Source organism: Acomys russatus, chromosome 7 (assembly GCF_903995435.1).
Source record: "Acomys russatus chromosome 7, mAcoRus1.1, whole genome shotgun sequence".
NCBI classification, from domain to species: domain Eukaryota; kingdom Metazoa; phylum Chordata; class Mammalia; order Rodentia; family Muridae; genus Acomys; species Acomys russatus.
The window spans coordinates 49,367,875-49,387,952 of NC_067143.1; the positions used below are offsets into that span (position 1 = coordinate 49,367,875).

Here is a 20,078-nt window from a genome sequence, read left to right on the forward strand (position 1 = left end):
ACCACTCCTGGGCATATATCTGAAAGATGCTCTACCATACAACAAGGACATTTGCCCAACTATGTTCATAGCAGCCTTATTTGTAATAGCCTGAACTTGGAAACAACCAAGATGTCCCTCAACTGAAGAATGGGGGGGAAAAAACTGATATATCTACACAGTGGAATACTACTCAGCTATTAAAAACAAGGAAATATTGAATTTTGAAGGCAAAGGGATGGAACTAGAAATGATCATCCTAATTGAGATAACCCAGACCCAAAAAGACATGCATGGTATATATATATACTCATATCTGGATTTTAGCCCAACATAGACGTCCTCTGAGAGACTCCACCCAGCAAGGGTTAAGGACAGTTATGGAGACTCGAAGCTGGACACTGGACAGAGTGCCGAGAGTATAGGGTGGCCCTGCCAGGCCACAGAGGAAGAGGTTATATGTGCTACAGGTGACACTAAAAAATCTGAGATCAGATGCTAGGAGAGGGAGGGAAAGGGCACAAGGGAGGGGATGAGATTTGGGAGATGTTAAGGGAGGGGGCTGCAATTAGGATGTAAAGAATTCAAACTGCAGAACAAGCAGGTAACTTATATCGCTAATCCACTACATGGGAATAGCTCTGAGACTGGGAGATACAAATGTAAATGCATAGAGAGGCTTCATGTTGGCCACAGATTCTCTGTGACTTATTACTAGAGACCATTCTCAGTATTGCATGAAGGAAGATTTGCAGATGTCTTACTTCTGTCCATACAAGGAGCAGAGAATCAGCCTTAATTGCTGTGTACATCCCACACATCTCATAAAATTATAATGTTAGAACTGTATAAGGCTTGTGAGAAATTATGTTTTCAGAACAAAAGAACTGGACACTGACGCTGAATCCAACCTGACAGGATTCATTCCTCTCAGCGTGCTGGACGATGACATCCTGCATCCTCCTTGCTCCAGCCCTGGATGTCTTTGTCACTGTTACCCATTAGAATTGGACAGCTTCCCAGCAGCGTTGCAGAAAGCTTCTGATCCCATTTGGTCCAGCATTCCAAACTCCGATTAAGCCTGGAATCTCTCAGCATTTAGCAACTGGACCACAAATGCAATCCCTGGCATGTTTAATCATTTTCCCAATTTTTCTGGGCCCCTTCTAAGGTATTATTCGCCCCAATTCAGTCTGAAGAAACCTTAAGCGAACGATGACCCATTCCCTCTAAGGGGGGTCTGGGAGATTTCTGTTTGCTCTCTTGGTCTACAAATGCTTATTTTCATTGGGAGGGGAGGGGGTTATAAGTTATTATGGTTTTTCTACAGAGAGAAAACTAGGCTGAACTCAAGGATGTCTCTCTTTTCATTTATTTTTCATGCATAGGTAAAGAGATAGGAGCTGAAAAGAAAGGGGGACATAGAAATATAGAGGGAGGACAGAACAAAGATAGGAGCTGAAAAGAAAGGGGGACATAGAAATATAGAGGGAGGACAGAACAAAGAGTAGATGATTGAACCTCCACCTTAACTCAAGGCCTTAATTGTTTACTCATAATGAAGGTTATTTCTAAGTCATTGGTATAAAATTTTGTATATTGATGCAAAGCATGGGCATGTCAAAACTAGTCAGATTTTAGCATAAGAATATATATCCTAAGTCTAACAGATAAATATGAATCTATAGATGTATGAGGTAAACGAGTTAAGTAAGGTCTTCAAATGCCTCAGAGACCCACAGAATATGGCATTTTAAAATGTTTTTATTATTCTAAAGTTTCTTCGACAACAAGACAAGTTAACTCCTGACAACATCCAGCCAATCTCAAAGAAGATCATGATCATCAGAGAGCCTCCTTATGGTGTTGGCTTTGAATGTGGCAAACCATCCGCTGGGCAAAATGCCCTATTTCTGCCACAAACAGAATTCTGCCTAAAAATGGGCATCTTAGATGCAGGCAGAGTCAGCGCAGAACTCTGCCAAGCCAGGGTAAACAAGACCTCAATAGTTCCTGCCTCACGAAGAAGTCTGGTAGAGATATTGGGATAGAAGTCTGAAGATGAGGCTCCAACTGTCAGTTGGAGTTCAGGCAGTAAGCTGTTTCAGTCATTTTTTTTTCATTTTGGAAGCTGCTAACCTGCACTACTGGTTCACTCAGGCATTTAAGTTTTATTCCTTCTCAAGTCTCTGAGGAGGTTTGAAGACCAGATAGTTTCACAATCAAGTTTAGCTGGTTAGAGGTTAAGATCTTTTTAGATCAAGATAAAGGACTTAAGTCAGAAGAGATGAGATATGATACTGAATTTCATTCAGAAATTTAGACCCAACAAGATAAGAAAGATGTTTACTTCAAGTTTGACAAATACAAGTGACCAAATCACTATGAATGTAACATTTATATAACTCATGATTATTACATGGTTCTCCCTGCTGTATGTAGTTTGTATTATGCATGTACGATAAAAAATGTATATGGGGGAAAAAAGATAGCAAAAAAAAGAAAAGAAACCAGCATTGGGTTATCAAAACTAAGAAACAAGCACTGGTTTATCAAGGCCAAGAAACCAGCATTGTGTTATCAAGAACTAAAACCAGCATTGGGTTATCAAGCCTAAGAAACCAGCATTGGGTTATGCAGAGTAAGAAACCAGCATTGGGTTATCAAGAACTAAAACCAGCATTGGGTTATCAAGGCTAAGAGACCAGCATTGGGTTATCAAGGCCAAAAACCAGCATTGAGTTATCAAGGCCAAGAAGCCAGCATTGGGTTATCAAGGCCAAGAAACCAGCATTGGGTTATCAAAGTTAAGAAATCAGTCTGGGTTATCAAGACTAAGAAACCATCATTGAGTTATCAAGGCCAAGAAACCAGCTTTGGGTTATCAAGGCCAAGAAACCAGCATTGGTTGTGCTGGGCATGGTGGCGCATGCCTTTAATCCCAGCACTCAGGAGGCAGAGACAGGTGGATCGCTGTGATTTCAAGGCCAGCCTAGTCTACAAAGGCCAGCCAAGACTACACAGAGAACTGTCTCAAAAGAAAAAAAAGAAGAAAGAAAAGAGAAAGAAAGAAAGAAACAAGCATTGGCTTAACCAAGCTAAGAAACCAGTCTTAGATTATCAAGACTAAGAAACCAGCATTGGGTTGTGGAGAAATGTCTTGAATGGATGTAACAACTGTCAATAAAGTTCTGTTTAGCCAATCAGCTGGGCAGAAAGACAGGAAGTGAAAGGCAGGACTTCCTGGAGAGAGGACAGAGCCAAGATTGACAGTTAAGAGAGGAAGATGGTTGAGAGTTGATGAGGACAGGGGAGAGAAATGGCCAGAGGAACACCAGATTGGCTAGTGCTTGGAATATATGTATGTTATGAGTTTAGAGTAGTTCATTTATGTTAGTTTACGAGTAGATGTGTATCAGTTTAGATTCTGCTCAGGATAGTGCTGGCACTTTTAAAGTACTTTTCAGACTGTTTCATTTATTAGCCATCTTTGGCTGAAGGGACACATTTTACTGTAACAAATTGGTGCCCAACTTATTTAGTGTATCCAAACCCTTGATAAAGGATAATTTTTTATAGTTTGGTTGGGGAAATAGACTGCTATGGTTCCTCTCCAGCTCACTCTCCAACTCTCCAGAAGGCTCCTGGATCCTTTTTTGGCCTTTTCTTGGCTTTTGTTCTTCAGGGAGAGAGGCAGAAAGCTGAGAGATGCCGGGCTAAGTTACCAATAATGAGAAGGGAAGAAGGAACCAAACTCCTTTTCATAGTGTTGATAACGGCTGAAATTCAGAACTTATTAGCTGCAAGGTGTTTTTCAGCTCTCTCTCTCTCTCTGGAAAGAGTACACCTGTGCAACTTAGCAATAACTAAATTCAAAAGAATGGTGGACAGAGCCTCATTTACTGAAGCCTAAATTCGCCCAACTGACCCAAGACTTAGAATTTTTTGTTAACTTTTGAATATTACTTGATATTTTTGTAGATTTTGACTGGAATTGAGATGAAATGTTTGTGCAGGGTAGTAGTGGCACACATCCTTAATTCTAACACCATGGAGACAAAGACAGACAGATATCTGTGAGTTCTAGACCAGCCTGGTCTCCACAATAAGTCAGGGGATGACCCCCTACTGATAAATTAAGTTACTCGCAGAGACAACCTAGCATTTAAACTGACAAACTTGTCCTTAAATTTATTATGTTCCTTTGTCTTAACAATAGATTATATGTTCTTACTAATCTAAAGGATGGCTACACATCAATCTTAGGTTTATGTAAGGAAAATGTCATTGCTCTAAAAAGGCCAGCCAATCTCCTTTAAAGTGGAGCTTCCATTGGGAGAGCTGATGCCAAAGGGTAATTGGCCTAGGAGATATATTCTGTTGGTCTATGTAAGGACCAAGGTTGGGCAGGGAGACAGACATGCAAACTGCTTGCCTCCCATGTCGAAAAGCCTTTGTATGCTGAGCTGAGGTGTCACTGCTCTGGCAGCTGACATATCCCTCTAAATGTGAGCTACTTTCATGGGGGACAGGTGGCAGTCACACCAGATACAAAAAGACACTGAAGACTTATAGATGACAAAGTACACGTCAGCCTAGTTAGGTCCCCAAAACTCAAAGGCTAAAATTCATATACTTAAAAGGGTAACCTTAATGCCTTTTCTTTTGCTCAGGGCAACCAGCTTGTCTCTAAAACAGGGTACATTTTCTCAGGAGACAGCTAGCAGCCTGGCCTATCCATCAGGTGCCACAGAGCCTAGAGAAGGACATTTAGTTTAAAAAGGTAGAAGTGTCCACCCCTATGGAGAGAAGAGGTTGAGACAAAAACACCTGCAACAAATGTAAAAACCCAGGTACAGATGCCTAGGGAATGGATAAACTCTAAAATGAGAGTTTATATAAGTGTGAAAACCCAGGTATAAGATGCCTAGGGTATGGATAAACTCTAAAATGGGAGTTTATATAAGTGTGAAAAACCCAGGTACAAGATGCCTAGGGTATGCATAAATTCTAAAATGAGAGTTTATATAAAGTTTAAAAGGTGGAAGTGTCCATCCCTAATGGAGAGAAGGGGTGAGACAAAAACACCTTCAATAAGTGTAAAAACCCAGGTGCAAGATGCCTAGGCTATGCATAAGTTTAATTAAGGCTTAATGCCTCTTCTTTTGCTCAGGGCAACCGGCTTGTCTCTAAAGCGGGATACATTCTCTCGGGAGACAGGTAGCAGCCTGGCCATACATCAGGCACCACAGAGCTTAGAAAAGGACATTTAGAACTATACAATCTTGTTTTAATTTCAGTTAAATAATGATTTTATGTTCTTTGGTAATGGTAATATTATACTCCTCTTTGAAAGAAGTCAAAATAAAACAGACCTGGTTGAAAGGGAGACTGTTAACTTAAGTCAGTCTATATTTACATGAATGCAAATTGCAGAAACAGCCTCAATTGTTCTGTGTATCCTGCACACCTCGTGCATTTATAGATTTAGAACTGTATAATACTTGTACGAAATCATTTATTTTCAGAACAAAGTACCAGACACTGATGCTGGATCAGACCCAACAGGATTCATCCTCCAGCACGATGAAATGCTGACATGCTGCATTCTCATGTTCCATCCACAACTGCTTCGGCTGCTGTTGTCATCAGAACAGAACATCTCCCAAGATAGCTTTGGAGAAAGCTCCTGATTCCAATTGGTCCTGCATTTCAGACTGTCCCACACAGGACTTTTATTAAGCCTGAATTTCTCAACATTTAGAAACTGGACCACAAATGCTATCTCTAGGTTGTTTAACCATTTTCCCCAGTTTTATTTGGGCCCCTGCATAGGTATTATTCATCCCAAAATCAGCCTGAAGAAGCCTTAAAAAGAGAACACTGTCCCATTTCCCTTAAAGGGGGATTGGGTAAAGTTTTGGGCTATGGGTGTTTATCTTCATTGGGAATTGGTTGTGTTATTACTGGTTTTGTTCAGAGAGAAAACGAGGTTGAACTCGGATTTTTCTCTGAGAATATGGAAATATATAGGAATGATAGAACAAAAGGTAAATTATTGAATCTACTCTTCAACTTAAGGCCTTAATTGTTATTCATAAGGCTATTTTTAATTCATTTGTATAGAATATTAGATATTGATGTAAAATAAGTTTATTTTCAATTGTACTATTCAATATTATCACAAGAATATATATCCTAGGTTCAATAGATAGATAAGGTAAATATTTAGATAAGGTCTTCAAAGGCTTCAGAGACCTACAAAGTATGACACTTAAGGAAATTTGTATTGTTTTGAGGATTCTTTGAAAATGAGACAGGTTGACTCCTGGTAACACCCAGACTGCCTCAAAGAAGGTAATGAGCATCAGGGAACCTCCTCGTGGAGATGGCTTCAGGTGTGGCAAATCGGCCACTGGGCAAAAATGTCCTTGTTTTCTGCCACAGACAGAATTCTGCCTGAAATGGGCAAGCTTGGATGCAGGTGGAGTTGATGGCCAAACTCTGCCAAGACAGGGTAGGCAAGTCCTCAATAGTCCCTGCTTCACAAATATGCCTGTCAGATATATTGGGGCAGAAGGCTGAAGATGATGCTCCACCATGTTAGAGTTTTGAGTAACTGTTAAGGCAGCAGTGTCTCTGTCATTTTTTCATTTTGGAAGCTGCTAACCTGTACTTCCTATTTACTCAGCTAATTAATTTTATTCTTTCGCAAGTCTCTGATGGGGTTGAAGACAGCAAAACATTATGAATATAACAAACATAATGATTGTTTTATGGTTCTTGTGTATGTATATTGTATATTGGTGTAATGCTATAAATGTTTAGGTAAAAGAGTTTTTTTTATTAGACTAAAAAGGGGAAATGTGGAGAAATGTCTTGAGTGGCTGTAACAACTGTCAATAAAGCTCTGTTTAGCCAATTAGCTGGGCAGAAGGACAGGAAGTGGAAGGTGGGACTTCCTGGAGAGAGGGTAAAGCCAAGATTGGCACCAAGATTAACAGTTGAGAGAGGAAGATGGTTGAGATTGATGAAGACAGGGGAGAGAGATGGCCAGACGATCACCAGATTGGCAAGTGCTTGGGATGTATGTATGTTATGAGGTTTCGAGTAGTCTGTTTATGTTATCAGTTTAGATTCTGCCCAGCATAGTACTGGCAGCTTTAAATTATGTTTCAGACTCTGTTTCATTTATTAGCCATCTTATGCCAAACCAATACATTTTACTGTAACATTGGGTTATCAAGGCAGCCAGAAACCAGCATTGGGATATCAAGGCCAAGAAACCAGCATTGGGATATCAAGGCCAAGAAACCAGCATTGGGTTATCAAGGCCAAGAAACCAACATTGGGTTATCAAGGCCAAGAAACCAGCATTGGGATATCAAGGCCAAGAAACCAGCATTGGGTTATCAAGGCCAAGAAACCAACATTGGGTTATCAAGGCCAAGAAACCAGCATTGGGATATCAAGGCCAAGAAACCATCATTGGGTTATCAAGGCCAAGAAACCAGCATTGGGATATCAAGGCCAAGAAACCAGCATTGGGTTATCAAGGCCAAGAAACCAATATTGGGTTATCAAGGCCAAGAAACCAGCATTGGGATATCAAGGCCAAGAACCAACATTGGGTTATCAAGGCCAAGAAACCAGCATTGGGTTATCAAGGCCAAGAAACCAACATTGGGTTATCAAGGCCAAGAAACCAGCATTGGGTTATCAAGGCCAAGAAACCAACTTTGGGTTATCAAGGCCAAGAAACCAGCATTGGGATATCAAGGCCAAGAAACCAGCATTGGGATATCAAGGCCAAGAAACCAGCATTGGGATATCAAGGCCAAGAAGCCAGCTTTGGGTTATCAAGGCCAAGAGACCAGCATTGGGTTATCAAGGCCAAGAGACCAGCATTGGATTATCAAAACTAAGAAACCAGCATTGCGTTATTTGACTTTCATTAGCTTTTCTACTAATGTTTACTTTGTGTTCCAGGATTCACTCCAGGGTACTACATACTGCATTTCATCTACCTTGAATTTAAAGTGATACATTCCCCTCTCTTTTTCCTAGAAAAGGCATATGGAAGGGGCGTTTCTCTTCGCTGTTCTCCTCCATTTCAAGCACATCTACCTCTATGTAGCACCAGTTTATGGTATCTATCTGCTGCGATCTTACTGTTTCACTGCAAGTAAATCAGGTAAGTCTTAGCAGTGGTTGCAAAATTCGTATTTTCTTCCTTGCAGCTTACAGTGTTATGAAGCACAGCAGGTGTCTCTCAGGTCCTGATCTATAAGCCCGTCATCATCCACAAAGATCAATGTACACTCGGGCATGGTGGCAGGCACCTCTAATCATAGTACTGGGGAGGCGGAAGTGGAAGGATGGTAGCTTCCAGAACATTCGGGCTATGTATGGAAACCTCATGAGTTGTTGGAGAGCATGTCTTCATGCTCCTGCTAATGCTGGCTTTTCTCGTCTACAGATGGCAGTGTGCGATGGACTAGCTTCAGCTTTGTCCGTGTTATTTCCCTGGGACTAATTGTTCTCCTGGTTTCTGCTCTTTCGCTGGGCCCTTTCTTAGCCTTGGTAAGACATTTTATTTTATTTCTGCTCTTTACTTTTTTTGTTTTGTTTTGTTTTGTTTTTTGAGACAGGGTTTCTCTATGTTATCTTGGTCATCCTGCACTCACTTTGTAGACCAGGCTGGCCGCGAACTCACAGTGAACCGCCTGCCTCTGCCTCACGAGTGCTAGGATTAAAGGCGTGCACCACCATACCCAACTCTCTGCTTTACTTTTTAAAAAATAATGTAAGTCACAGTAAGGTAGGGAGTATGTGAAGCACTGTACTCTCTTACACGAGAGAGCCAATTCTCATCGTGGACTCTGCTTAAATGCAGCTACCTTAGCCTCCCAGATGAGTCCTTTGTACACAGCAAACGCTGGACAAGTCTTCAGATATTTTCTTTTCTCTCTCCGCATCCAAAAACAAGTTTTACTTTGTATTAAGAATGAAAAACGGGCTGGAGAGATGGCTTAGAGGTTAAGAGCACTGTCCGTTCTTCCAAAGGTCCTGAGTTCGGTTCCCAGCAACCACATGTTGGCTCACAGCCATGTACAATGAGTTCTGGTGGCCTTGCTGGATCACATGTGGGCAGAATACTGTGTACATAATAAAGAAATCTTTTTTTTTTTTTTTAATTGAGAAACACCGCATCTTTGTGGTAGACCTTGCTCCCCAGCACTTCAGCAGACTTAGATTGACTACATTCTGTGTGTCTGCACCACGTAAATTCTGTTGTTGTTCCTAGTAGCATGAATGGATATTCACTGATTCTTACGTGTCTCACTGGCCCAGTTGAAAAGGCTAGGAAAAAGAAAGTCTGTGACTTGATTGGAGTCAAAAACAAAGATGGAAACCCAGGCTGCTGAGCTTGCTACACACTATACCACACGCAGTTCCACTGTTCTGTTCTAGAATTTGGGAAAAAACTGATGACTATTTAATTGGTTTCATTTCTTGTTTTTGACAGAACCAGCTGCCACAAGTCTTTTCCCGACTCTTTCCTTTCAAGAGGGGCCTTTGCCATGCCTACTGGGCTCCGAACTTCTGGGCTTTGTACAATGCTTTGGATAAAGTGCTGTCTGTCATTGGTATGGTACCCAGCATTTTCACTTAGACGATGAGTACTGAAAGGACTAGTCCCATCAGGAGGTGGAAGCAGCTGCCCATGTTTCGTGTTTAGATGTGTGTTCTGGAGTACTTGGTCTCCAACCCCACACTGCTTGAGACCAAGTCTTTTGAGCAGTAAGTGGACTGCGTTCCTTATAAAAGTTCCTCATGCCTATGAGGTTGTAGCTGCTTTCCTTGGGTGAGTAGATTAAATATTTAGACACTTTTAAAAAGTATCTTTAATGGGAGGATGCACTGGAGTGTGAGTACCCACAGAGGCCGGAGCGTTGGATACCCTGGACCTGAGGTTTCAGACAGATGTGAGCCACCTGACGTGGGTACTCAGAACCACATTCGGGTTCTTGGTTGAACTCTTAAACCTCCAAGCCCTTTCTATAGCCCAGCTCTTATTCAGACACTTCTTGAAGAGAGTTTTTGCCTTAAGTAAAACATTATTCAGCAGAGTTGACCCTACTTTTAAACTGAAATATTTGAAGAAGGGAAAAATAAATATGAACTGTGACTCTGGGCATTGGACCGATAAGAAAAATAAGCCTGTCTTTACAAAGAGTCAAAAGCTCTGATAGTGTCAGTGCTGCACAGATGCAGGCCACAGGCTGCATTTGAGCTTTATGCTATTTGCTGAGTCCTGATATCCACCCCTACCTAACCTGATGGCTGTGCACCATTGCCCAGTCACTTGGTTACCCTAGTATTACTCACGATACTTGGGGCATTCCTTGACCTTACTTTCCTGCAAAGCATGTTGTCAAGAGTGAAAGCAAGAATAAGTATATGTTAGGTTGAGCCAGCAAGATAGCTCAGCAGGTGAAGAGCCTGCTGCCAGGACTGACAGCCTGAGTTTGAGTCTAGAACCCATGTAATAAAAGGAGGAAAGCTGACTCTCTCAAGTTGTCCTCTGACCTGCACATGTGCACACACCCCTCCCAGCATAAAAATAATTGTAGGGGCTGCTCCTACAGAGGAACTGGGCTTGGGTCTCAGCTCCCACTTGGCAGCTGACAGCTACCTGAACTCCACTTCCAGGGGATTGATGCCCTCTTCTGGCCTCCTTGGGACCAGACACACACACACGGTGTTATCAGCAGTAGAGACTTTGGAGCCACCTAGACCCAGATTTGGTCGTGGTACCCAATGGTTACTCAGTTTGTGTGCTTGGGTCTAAAGTAAGGAAACAAAGCCTGGGAACATGGTAGTAGATGGTAGCTGCACTGAGGCTTCCAGTATGTTTGTTATGTACTTATGAGAAATTGATATTTTGTTTGCTTATTTAGTTTTAGAAATCATAATTTGGTTCCAACCCTCACTCATGAGTCCAGCATCAGTATAATAGCATTCTTACAAAGCTACTTCAGACGTGTGCAGAGAAGCTGTCACCAGTCACCCAGAGTGCAGTACAAGGCCTGATTAGCCCGCTTGAGTCGGGAAACTGCTGTACTTTACCTTGTGTACCTGCGCCCCAACGATGCCTCAGGTGGAAAGCAGTGGCATTCAGCAATGCAGGGGAAACAGCTGTTAGTTTTAAGATAGGATCAGGGGCTGGGGATTAACTCAGCTGGTGGAGTGCAGGTCCTAACTTCCACTGCCAGCATGGCACAGCCAGGTGCGATGGGTACACCTGCAGACCCAGCTCTCCAAAGGTGGCGGCAGAAGATGAGAAGTTCAGAGTCATTCTTGGCTGGCTTGACTACAGGAGAGCCTGTCTTAAAAAGAGGGCAGGGAGCTGGGTATAGGGTATAAGCTGTAATCCCAACACTTGGCAGGTAGACACAAGAGGATCAGGGGTTCAAAGCTAGCCTGAGCTACATGAGACTGGGTCTCAAAACAAAACAAAACAAAAAAAAAAAAGAACCAAAAACTGAAGGGGAAAGGAGTAAATAGAAAAGACACTGGGTAGGCTACGTGTTCCCCACGTTGCTGGCTCTCAGTGGCAATAGACAGTGCTATACAGGTGCTCAGGCTGTCTTGACTGCCCCGTTTTTACTCTGGAGTTCATTTTAGGTGGGGCCTGCATCATCTGACAAGGAGTTGTTGAACTTCTGTGTTTGGGGATAGAATGACAGCCACACTACAGTAGAGAAAGTAAGCACAGAAACAGCTCAGGGAACTTGCAAAGCAGCCTTGCCTCTCAATTTAGAAGATCTCTATGCATGACAGAGTTAGTCAGTTAGAGTGGACGAGTAGTTCAGAGGGAGTCTTGTGAGCAGAAGGACCCAGCTGTCAAGGGTGGTATGCTGAGGACTCAGTCAGTCCACTGAGACTAAGCCCACATTAGCACAGTTGAGACTGTAGGAAGGTGACAGATCAATGAAGACTGCTGTATGTAGGACCGTGAACTGGATGCTACAGGAAATGAAAGCTTTGGTGTGACATGGTCTGCACTTTAAATAGCTGCATCATTTAAGTGATAGAGAAGGACTGTTACTCACATGCCTCCTGCCCATGAGGCTCCTGAACGCTGCACAAACAGCTCACTCCAGTTTTAGTCTACAGCAGTAGATTATCATCTGAAACCAGCAAGAAGCATCTGCTGGAGGCAGCACGGCTCAGACTTACACTCAGAAAACTCGCCTATGAGACGCTGAAAGATTTAAAATTACTACTCAAGGATCTGACTCATAAGAAATGGAGGCATGTTGATTAACATAAGATGTCTGCTTCCTTGCTAGGTTTGGAATTGAAACTTCTTGATCCCAGCGAGATCCCCAGGGCCTCGATGACGAGTGGTCTGGTTCAGCAGTTCCAGCACACAGTCCTTCCCTCAGTTTCGCCTTTGGCGACCTTCATCTGCACACTGATAGCCATCCTGGTAAGAAGCTGGCATGTGGTTCTCATTTGTTAGCTCTGCCTCTGCTTTTCCTGTCACAGAGCTGACTGAATTGCAGCTTTCAAGGCCTTTCCAACTGCAGGAGAAATTCCATGGCTGACATCTTGCAGACTGGAGTATTTCCTAGCAATTCTCAGAGTACCTTGGAGCACAGTGGAGGGAGGATTACCAGAACAGCCTCTGTGAGAGAATCTTGCAGTGGCTGTTTAAGCCATCTGTCCATCCTGGCCTATGAGGAGAAAGAAAAGCCCAAGTGGGAAGCATGGAACATGCTGTGGAGAAAGGAACTCTCTGTGGCAGAACACCCAGGCTCTGTTTTGTGTTTCTCATCCTTGGCTAAATGATGAAAATGTGTCTGGAAAACAGGATGTTTTGTCTTGTTAGTGATAATGAGTTGGGAGGAGCAACAGCTCTTTGCACGTCACATGACAGTCTGTTGTGAAACTGGGCGTGGTAGCACGAGCCTGCAACCCCAGCTCTTCAGGGGAGGTGGAGGCAGGAAGATTGACCCTTGGAGGCCAATCTGGGCTACACAGCAAGACTTTGTCTCAAAAAAAAAAAAAAAAAAAAAAAAGAAGAAGAAGAAGAAAAAGAAAAAAAGAAAGAAAAGGAAAAAGTAGAAGCTATAGTTGAGTCAAATGTTAGAGTTCTCATTGACACCTGTCACTTGCTTGATGACTTCAATTTTTGCAATAGTTTCAGTAGGATTCAGCATAAACATCTCATCCCTGTGGCTAGTTACACTTTAGCTTTGATTTGATTTCTAAAGGATCTCCTGGCAGGACACCTGGCCCCACTTCACTGTGTGGCCGTATTGGTATGCAGGCAACTGAGTCCTGCTACTCTGCTTATTCACAGGCTTTAGCTAAGGTTTTAAAAATTCTCAGACCTCAGCCTTGGGTCCAGAGCTGCGGTCCAGTGAGTGAGCACACGATGTGCAAACTCAAGGGTCTGAGTTCCTATCTTCAGCTCCCATGATACAAACTGCCAGGCATAGCCGCACATGTACGTAGCATGAGAGCCGGAAGACGGCTGGGACTTGCTGACCACCAGCTCTAGATTCAACGAGAGACCCCGCCGCAAAGGAACAGTGCAGTGATAGAATGCACAATACCCACACCCTCCTCTGACCTTTTTGTATATATGCCCTTCCCCACACACAACTGTTCTCACACATACATATATCAGAGAGAGAAGTAAAAATTTTTAAAGCCATAAAATTTCAGTTTTGTAAACTCTATATATAGAGGCAATTGCTTATTATTGTAATTACACTGTAGCTCACAAAACTGGAAAGATCTAATGCACTTATCCCCAAAGCATCTATGAATTTTTGTAGTTTGACCTAGTAAGTTCAGTAAGTATTAGCTATTATACAAATAGTAAGCTGTTAAATTTTACACCCCAGAACTTAAATTTGTTAATTTGGATAGGTTCGTTTTAATGAAGTAAATACAATATTCCTATGGGCTTGCACTTCCGTCTGAAAAGCTAGCTTTGGGGAGTGTACACAGAGTGAGGGGTTATCCCAGTGCAGTGGAGAGTCCCCAGCTCTGCTGTTTCCAGGCATGACACAGACTGTTGGCGCGTGCCTTGCTTCTGTGAAGCTCGCTTTAAATGATACTGAGGTTCTGTCTCTGCCTGTTGTTTCCAGCCCTCTGTTTTCTGTCTTTGGTTTAAACCCCAAGGGCCCAGAGCTTTCTTCTCCGATGCCTGGTTCTTTGTGCCTTGAGTTCCTTCATGTTTGGTTGGCATGTCCATGAAAAAGCCATTCTCCTTGCGATTCTCCAATGAGGTAAGCAAAGGGCTCAGTGGTGGCATGTTTCCCACTGTCTTACTGCCTAATGGTTGTGCTGCCCTCGACAGGCCTGAGGTATTGGACAGACCAAGGCTGATTGGCTATTTAGACCTGTGAGGGTCCTCAGATATGCAGAAATCCATGTGCTGGTCCTATATTGTTGATGATGTAAACACTGTCGTGGGTCTGAGTGTTGGAAAGGAGTGTGGCCTTGGAAAGCTAGCATCCTTAGCATCAACACATCAGTAAAAATAAAGCTGTGGGGTCACCTGTTCCATGTTAGTCCAAGGACTGAGGGTCACAAAATGGCTCCATATGTGTCCACTTCAGACTTTCCAGAGCTGTTTGATTGGTCCTTTCTTGTCTTAATCATTGGCACGCCTTACTTTGCACTGCTCAGATCCTTTAGGGTAATAAACTGGTGTAATTTCGTCTTAGAATCTGCAGAAACCAGGGCCTAGAGAGCTTGTGGCTTAGCAGAGTTACACAGTTAAGCTTGTTTTGGTGGCACACGCCTGTATCCCTCAGTAGTAAGGAGGCTGAGGCAAGAGGGACCATGACTCCAAGGCCACCTGGTAAATACCAAGACACTGCCTTAGAGAATAAGTCACACTTAGGACTTCAGTGGCTTATGCTGCGGAGTCCTGTGAGCTTCTCCCCGTAAATGGAGCAGGTGACCACTTGATACCCTCATTAAATCCAGCACACAGATGGGAATGCAGTCTGCCCTTTTCTGGGTTTGAGGTGGTTTTTCATATCATGAGAAAGCATTTAAACTATGAGCAATATGTTTTCTTTGGAACCATAGAACTTCCAGATTGCCAAATGGAGCACACTCCAGTCTGAACTCATCCTGCAGGGCCAGGGATTGAACTACAGCTAAAAGGTTAGCTGTAGGTTTGGAGGTGAATGCTTAAGTTTCCTGTCTGTCTCTACTGAGCAGCTTCCAGTCCTCATTACTCAGCAGAGCAAAGTTCTCCCTCCCTCCCACCCTCTGTCTCTCTCTCTCTCTCTCTCTCTCTGTCTCTCTCTGTCTCTGTCTCTTTCTCTCTGTCTCTCTCTCTCTCTGTCTATCTGTCTCTCTCTCTCTCTCTCTCTCTCTCTCTCTCTCTCTCTCTCTCTCTCTCTCTCTCTGTGGAGGATGTCTGTCTTATTCCCCTATTCTCTTTGAAGTGTTTTATTGATTTCTTTAAAAATGACACCCGGGGCCTGGAGAGATGGCTCAGCACTTAATAGTGCTGGCTGCTCTTCCCAGCTCAGTTCCCAGCACCCATTTGGCACTTGTAACTCTGGTTCCAGGGACTTGATGCCTTCTTCCACAGGCACCAAGCACACGTGCACATAGTGCATAGACATACATTTGGACAAAGCATACATGCGGACAAAACATACACATAAGGTAAACAAACCTTTGGGTGATAAAACCTTTAAAACAAACACACATAGTTCTCATTTGAATTGGACTTACAACAAAACCAGTATTTATTTCACAGGGGGCTTATCAATATTCATTTTATAAAGAGATTAACAGTATTTATTTTAGCCAGTCCTAAGAATAATAACAGACATATTTACTTAAGCTCTTTGCAGTCACATTCAGTTGTGTTAAGGAATTATTGTAAGAATTTTTATTTTTAGCCTTTTGTCTGTGGAAAAAGCAGGAGATGCGACAATTTTTCTGATTCTGACCACAACAGGACATTACTCCCTCTTCCCTCTGCTCTTCACTGCAGCAGGTAAGCAGCTTCTGCTTAGGAAGATGCCTTTTCTCACCATGCCCTTTCCATTCAGGCTTAAAGCCAGTGAGCTCTAACTTAAACAACTGGAAGTCTTCTGAAAGAAGAGACTTGTTCTTTCTCTTAAATATAAACTCTGGTTTACCCCTAGTTTTGAGTATATTTAAATGCCTCAAAAATGGTTAGCCGGGCTGTGCGGTGGTGGCTTATGCCTTTAATCCCAGCACTCAGGAGTTAGAGGCAGGTGGATCCCTGTGAGTTCAGAGCTAGCCTGGTCTACATAGAGAGTTCTGTGCCAGCTGGAGTTACATAACAGACCCTGTCTAAAAAAAAGAAAGAAAGAAAGAAAGAGGGCTGGAGAGATGGCTCAGAGGTTAAGAGCACTGTCTGCTCTTCCAGAGGTATTGAGTTCAATTCCCAGCAACCACATGGTGGCTCACAACCATCTATAATGAGATCGCCTTTTTGTGGTGTTCAAGCATACACGCAGGCAGAGCATTGTATACATAATAAATAAATCTTTAAAAAGGAAGAAAGAAAGGAATATTAGCAGTGTCCATGTGCTATTTTGTCATCAGTATTTTTTTTTTCTTTTAACAGAACTTCCCATTAAAATCTTGCTCATGTTACTGTTCACCGTTTATAGTATTTCCTCACTGAAAACACTATTCAGGTAAATCTGTGAGGTGTTTGCTCTTAAGTAGTCAAAGGGGGCTTCAAACATGTCTTTAAGTTGGGGCTGGGGTGATGGTCCAGATGGTAAAGCTTTCTGTGGAGGCAGGAAGACTGGAGCTCAGATCCCTAGGAACCCACTAAACAGGGCCATGTGCTCTGAAAGCAGTCCCAGCACTGTGTGTGTGTGTGTGTGTGTGTGTGTGTGTGTGTGTGTGTGTGTGTGTGTGTGTCTGTATGTGTGTGTGTGTCTGTCTGTATGTGGGGGTGGGGTGGGGTCTGGGTCTGGGTGTGTATGTCTGTGTCTGTGTGTATGTCTGTGTATGTCTGGGTCTGGGTCTGTCTGTGTGTATATGTGTGTCTGTGTGTATGTATGTCTGTTTGTGTGTGTTCCAGTCTAAAAAAATAATGTCAAGGCCTGGAGCAGTTAAGAGCACAGGCTGCTCTCCTAAGGAACCCATGTATGGTTCTTGGCACCCACATGGTGACTCAGAACTATCTGTAACTCTAGTCTCAGGGGTCCAACACCTGTTTTTCTGGCCTCTGTTGGCACCAGGCAGCTATATGAAGGCAAAGCCCTCATACACATAAAATGAATTTTTTTAAAAGGTAGAGAAGCAATTACAAAGACACCTGACTTCAACCTGTGGCCTCTAGAGATGTGTATATATGGCATATGCACAGATTTGCACACGTACAGTTATAGCAGTATTATAACTAATACAGATACTTGATAAGTAGAGGAAGGAATTCCCCTAACCCTGACTTCTTACATGACAGCCTAAGTTGTATCCTTAATTCCTGGGGGGGGGGGGGCAGATACAGGCCTTTAATCCCCTACTCAGGAGGCAGAGCGAGCAGATCTCTTAGTTCTAAGCCAGTCTGGTCTACAGAGAGAGTTCCACGACAGCCAGGGCTACACAGAAGACCTTGTCTCTGAAAAAAAAAGAAAAAGAAAAGAAACTGGACATAAAAACATGAATGTTGTTTGATTCTGGGGCAGACAAATGCATAGACTGGAGGTTGGAGGGGAGCATTCCTGTAAGCCTCTGCCAGCATCATGTTTTGACAGTGGTTGTAATAGGCACTCCATGAGCACTGGGTGAATATTCAAAGGTTACTGAAATAGCAAAGTCTGTGTGACTTACATAAAGCATGTTTAGAATCCCTGATTCCATGTATGTTCTTATTGTATTGTCACAGTGCCCAGCCACTGTCTGTCTTCTAAATCAGGACTAATTTTATCTGAGCGGCAGAGGTAAATGTGGCAGGTTAAAATTGTTGAGATAATGAGTGCCATAGCATTAAATGTCTTTCTACATGGGAAACTGAAACACAGTCCTTTTGACTTCAGCCTTGGCTGTCACACAGTGAGAGAGTACAGGCGGGAAAATATTAGCTGTGGATGTTTGCTATACCAGGGTGCAACTCATCTAAAATCAGACTTCTCTCCTTCAGAAAAGAAAAACCTCTCTTTAACTGGATGGAAACTGTCTACCTCCTTGGCTGGGGCCTCTGGAAGTCTGCTGTGAATTCCTCTTCCCTTTGACCTCCTGGAAGCTGAAGTTCCCCTTCATCCCTCTGCTGCTGACCTCAGTGTATTGTGCAGTGGGCATCACATACGCCTGGACCAGGCTGTATGTCTCAGTGTTGACTGGCTGTCTTGTCAGCAAGACAAAGAAGCAATGACTAAAGAAGTGTTTGGATGAAAGCCAAGCAGTTACTTCATGGGATATTAATCAGAACTTGAAGAAAGCTGCCGATGGCAGGATCTATTTATTCAGTAGATCTGTTTAAGGACCATTCTTCCACATTTGGCCTTGCCTTGCCTAGCAACCGGATTGTTTCCATGGTGAGAAGCCACTCACCCTCTCACTTTCCTCTCTTAGAACAGGCTGCCATCACTGAGACCGCTGTGCCCACTGAAAGTGCCCCGGAGCTGCCCAGAAGCAACGTCTCTAGCTCGTACTGTCCATTGTTCGGATGTAATGCAAATCAGATTCCATGCCTAAGGAAATACAAATAAAATGTCATTTTGTACTTATGCATAAAATACCAACATGCTTTGGGTCATTACCAGCTCTTAATAGCTTCCTGTTGACATGCACATCGACCGATGGTGTATTGTCTCTGTTCTGTACACCTTGTTCCAGGAGAATGGGCGTCACTGACATGATACAGTGATAACACTCAACAAGCCAGATATGTCTAAGGCACTGCTTTCCCAAGCCACTGAGACTCAGACACATTAAGCATCTACAATAGCTTCCTCTCAGCAAGCCCTGCAGTTTGCATAAGACTATAATGTACCCTTTCCTCTCCTGAACACTCTGAAGTGGTTTTAGTTCCTCCATTTAACTTTTTTAGGATTTATCTATTTTTATATTATGTTTATGTGTGCTTGCGTGTATGTGTGTGCACCACAGGTGTGTTTGGTGTCCGAACACCAGGAGAGGGTGTTGGATCCCCTAGAACTGGACTTACAGGTGCTATGAGCCACATGTCTAGAAGCTGGGAACCAAATTCTGGTCCTCTGTAAGAGCAGCCATTGTTCTTAACCAATGAGAACCAATGAGCTGTCTCTCCAATCCCTTTTCTTTTTTTTCTTGAGACTACCTTATAAACATTTTTTTATCTAGGTCCTCAGGTTTCCCACCATATTTATACTGCACATTCAAAATCAGCCAACATTAGCTGTCACCACAGCTTTTATACATTATAGTTACCCATTATCCCCTACAGAACTAAGAAAGTCCAAAGTCAGTGTCATCTTGGGGTGCTGATCCAGTCGTAGACATGGGGACTGGACCAAAGGGAAAGGAATGCACACCTAGCTTCAGCCATCCACTTTACACCCTCTGTTCAGTCCCCCCATAAGTAATAATCTCCCCTCTCCCCCCTCCCTCCCTCCCTCTCTCTCTCTCTCTCTCTCTCTCTCTCTCTCTCTCTCTCTCTCTCTATGTGTGTATGCTATAAATAGTAAACCTAGCACAGCATGGTGATTAAAGAGTAGGGGCCTGGGAGATCAAGCTTTTTTTTTTTTTTTTCCTTTATTTTGTGTGTTTATGTGAAGGATGTGTATGCACTGGCGCCTACCTGTGGAAGTCTGGGATTATATAGGGGAGTCGGGTCTGTCCTTTCTCCATGTGGGTACCAGGACTGAACTCCAGTTACTTAGTGGCAAGTGCGTTAGCCCACTGAGCCATCTCACAAATTATTTAACCATTCTTTATCATAGCGTCTTTATTTCTAAAATGAAAGATAGCCTGAAATTTTTGGAGGGTAAGGAGGGTTCAGATAGTCTCTGTAGTCCTGGCTGGCCTGGAACTCAGTACATAGACCAGGCTAGCCTTGAGTTCACAGATGTCTGCCTGCC

The 20,078-nt window shown here is 43.1% G+C and overlaps 1 protein-coding gene across 1 annotated transcript in view; it reads left to right on the top strand.

The window, feature by feature from the left end:
- The window catches only part of Alg8 (ALG8 alpha-1,3-glucosyltransferase), a 66,535-nt gene extending 47,869 nt beyond the window's left edge, over positions 1 to 18,666 (top strand). Inside the window, 9 exon segments of the mRNA XM_051148966.1 lie at positions 8,459 to 8,562; positions 9,509 to 9,629; positions 12,339 to 12,478; positions 14,151 to 14,198; positions 14,201 to 14,291; positions 15,905 to 16,030; positions 16,631 to 16,703; positions 18,161 to 18,207; positions 18,210 to 18,666. Of these exon segments, the coding sequence (XP_051004923.1) occupies positions 8,459 to 8,562; positions 9,509 to 9,629; positions 12,339 to 12,478; positions 14,151 to 14,198; positions 14,201 to 14,291; positions 15,905 to 16,030; positions 16,631 to 16,703; positions 18,161 to 18,207; positions 18,210 to 18,391 (932 nt within the window). The 3' untranslated portion in view covers positions 18,392 to 18,666.
- The last annotated feature ends 1,412 nt before the right edge of the window (positions 18,667 to 20,078 follow it).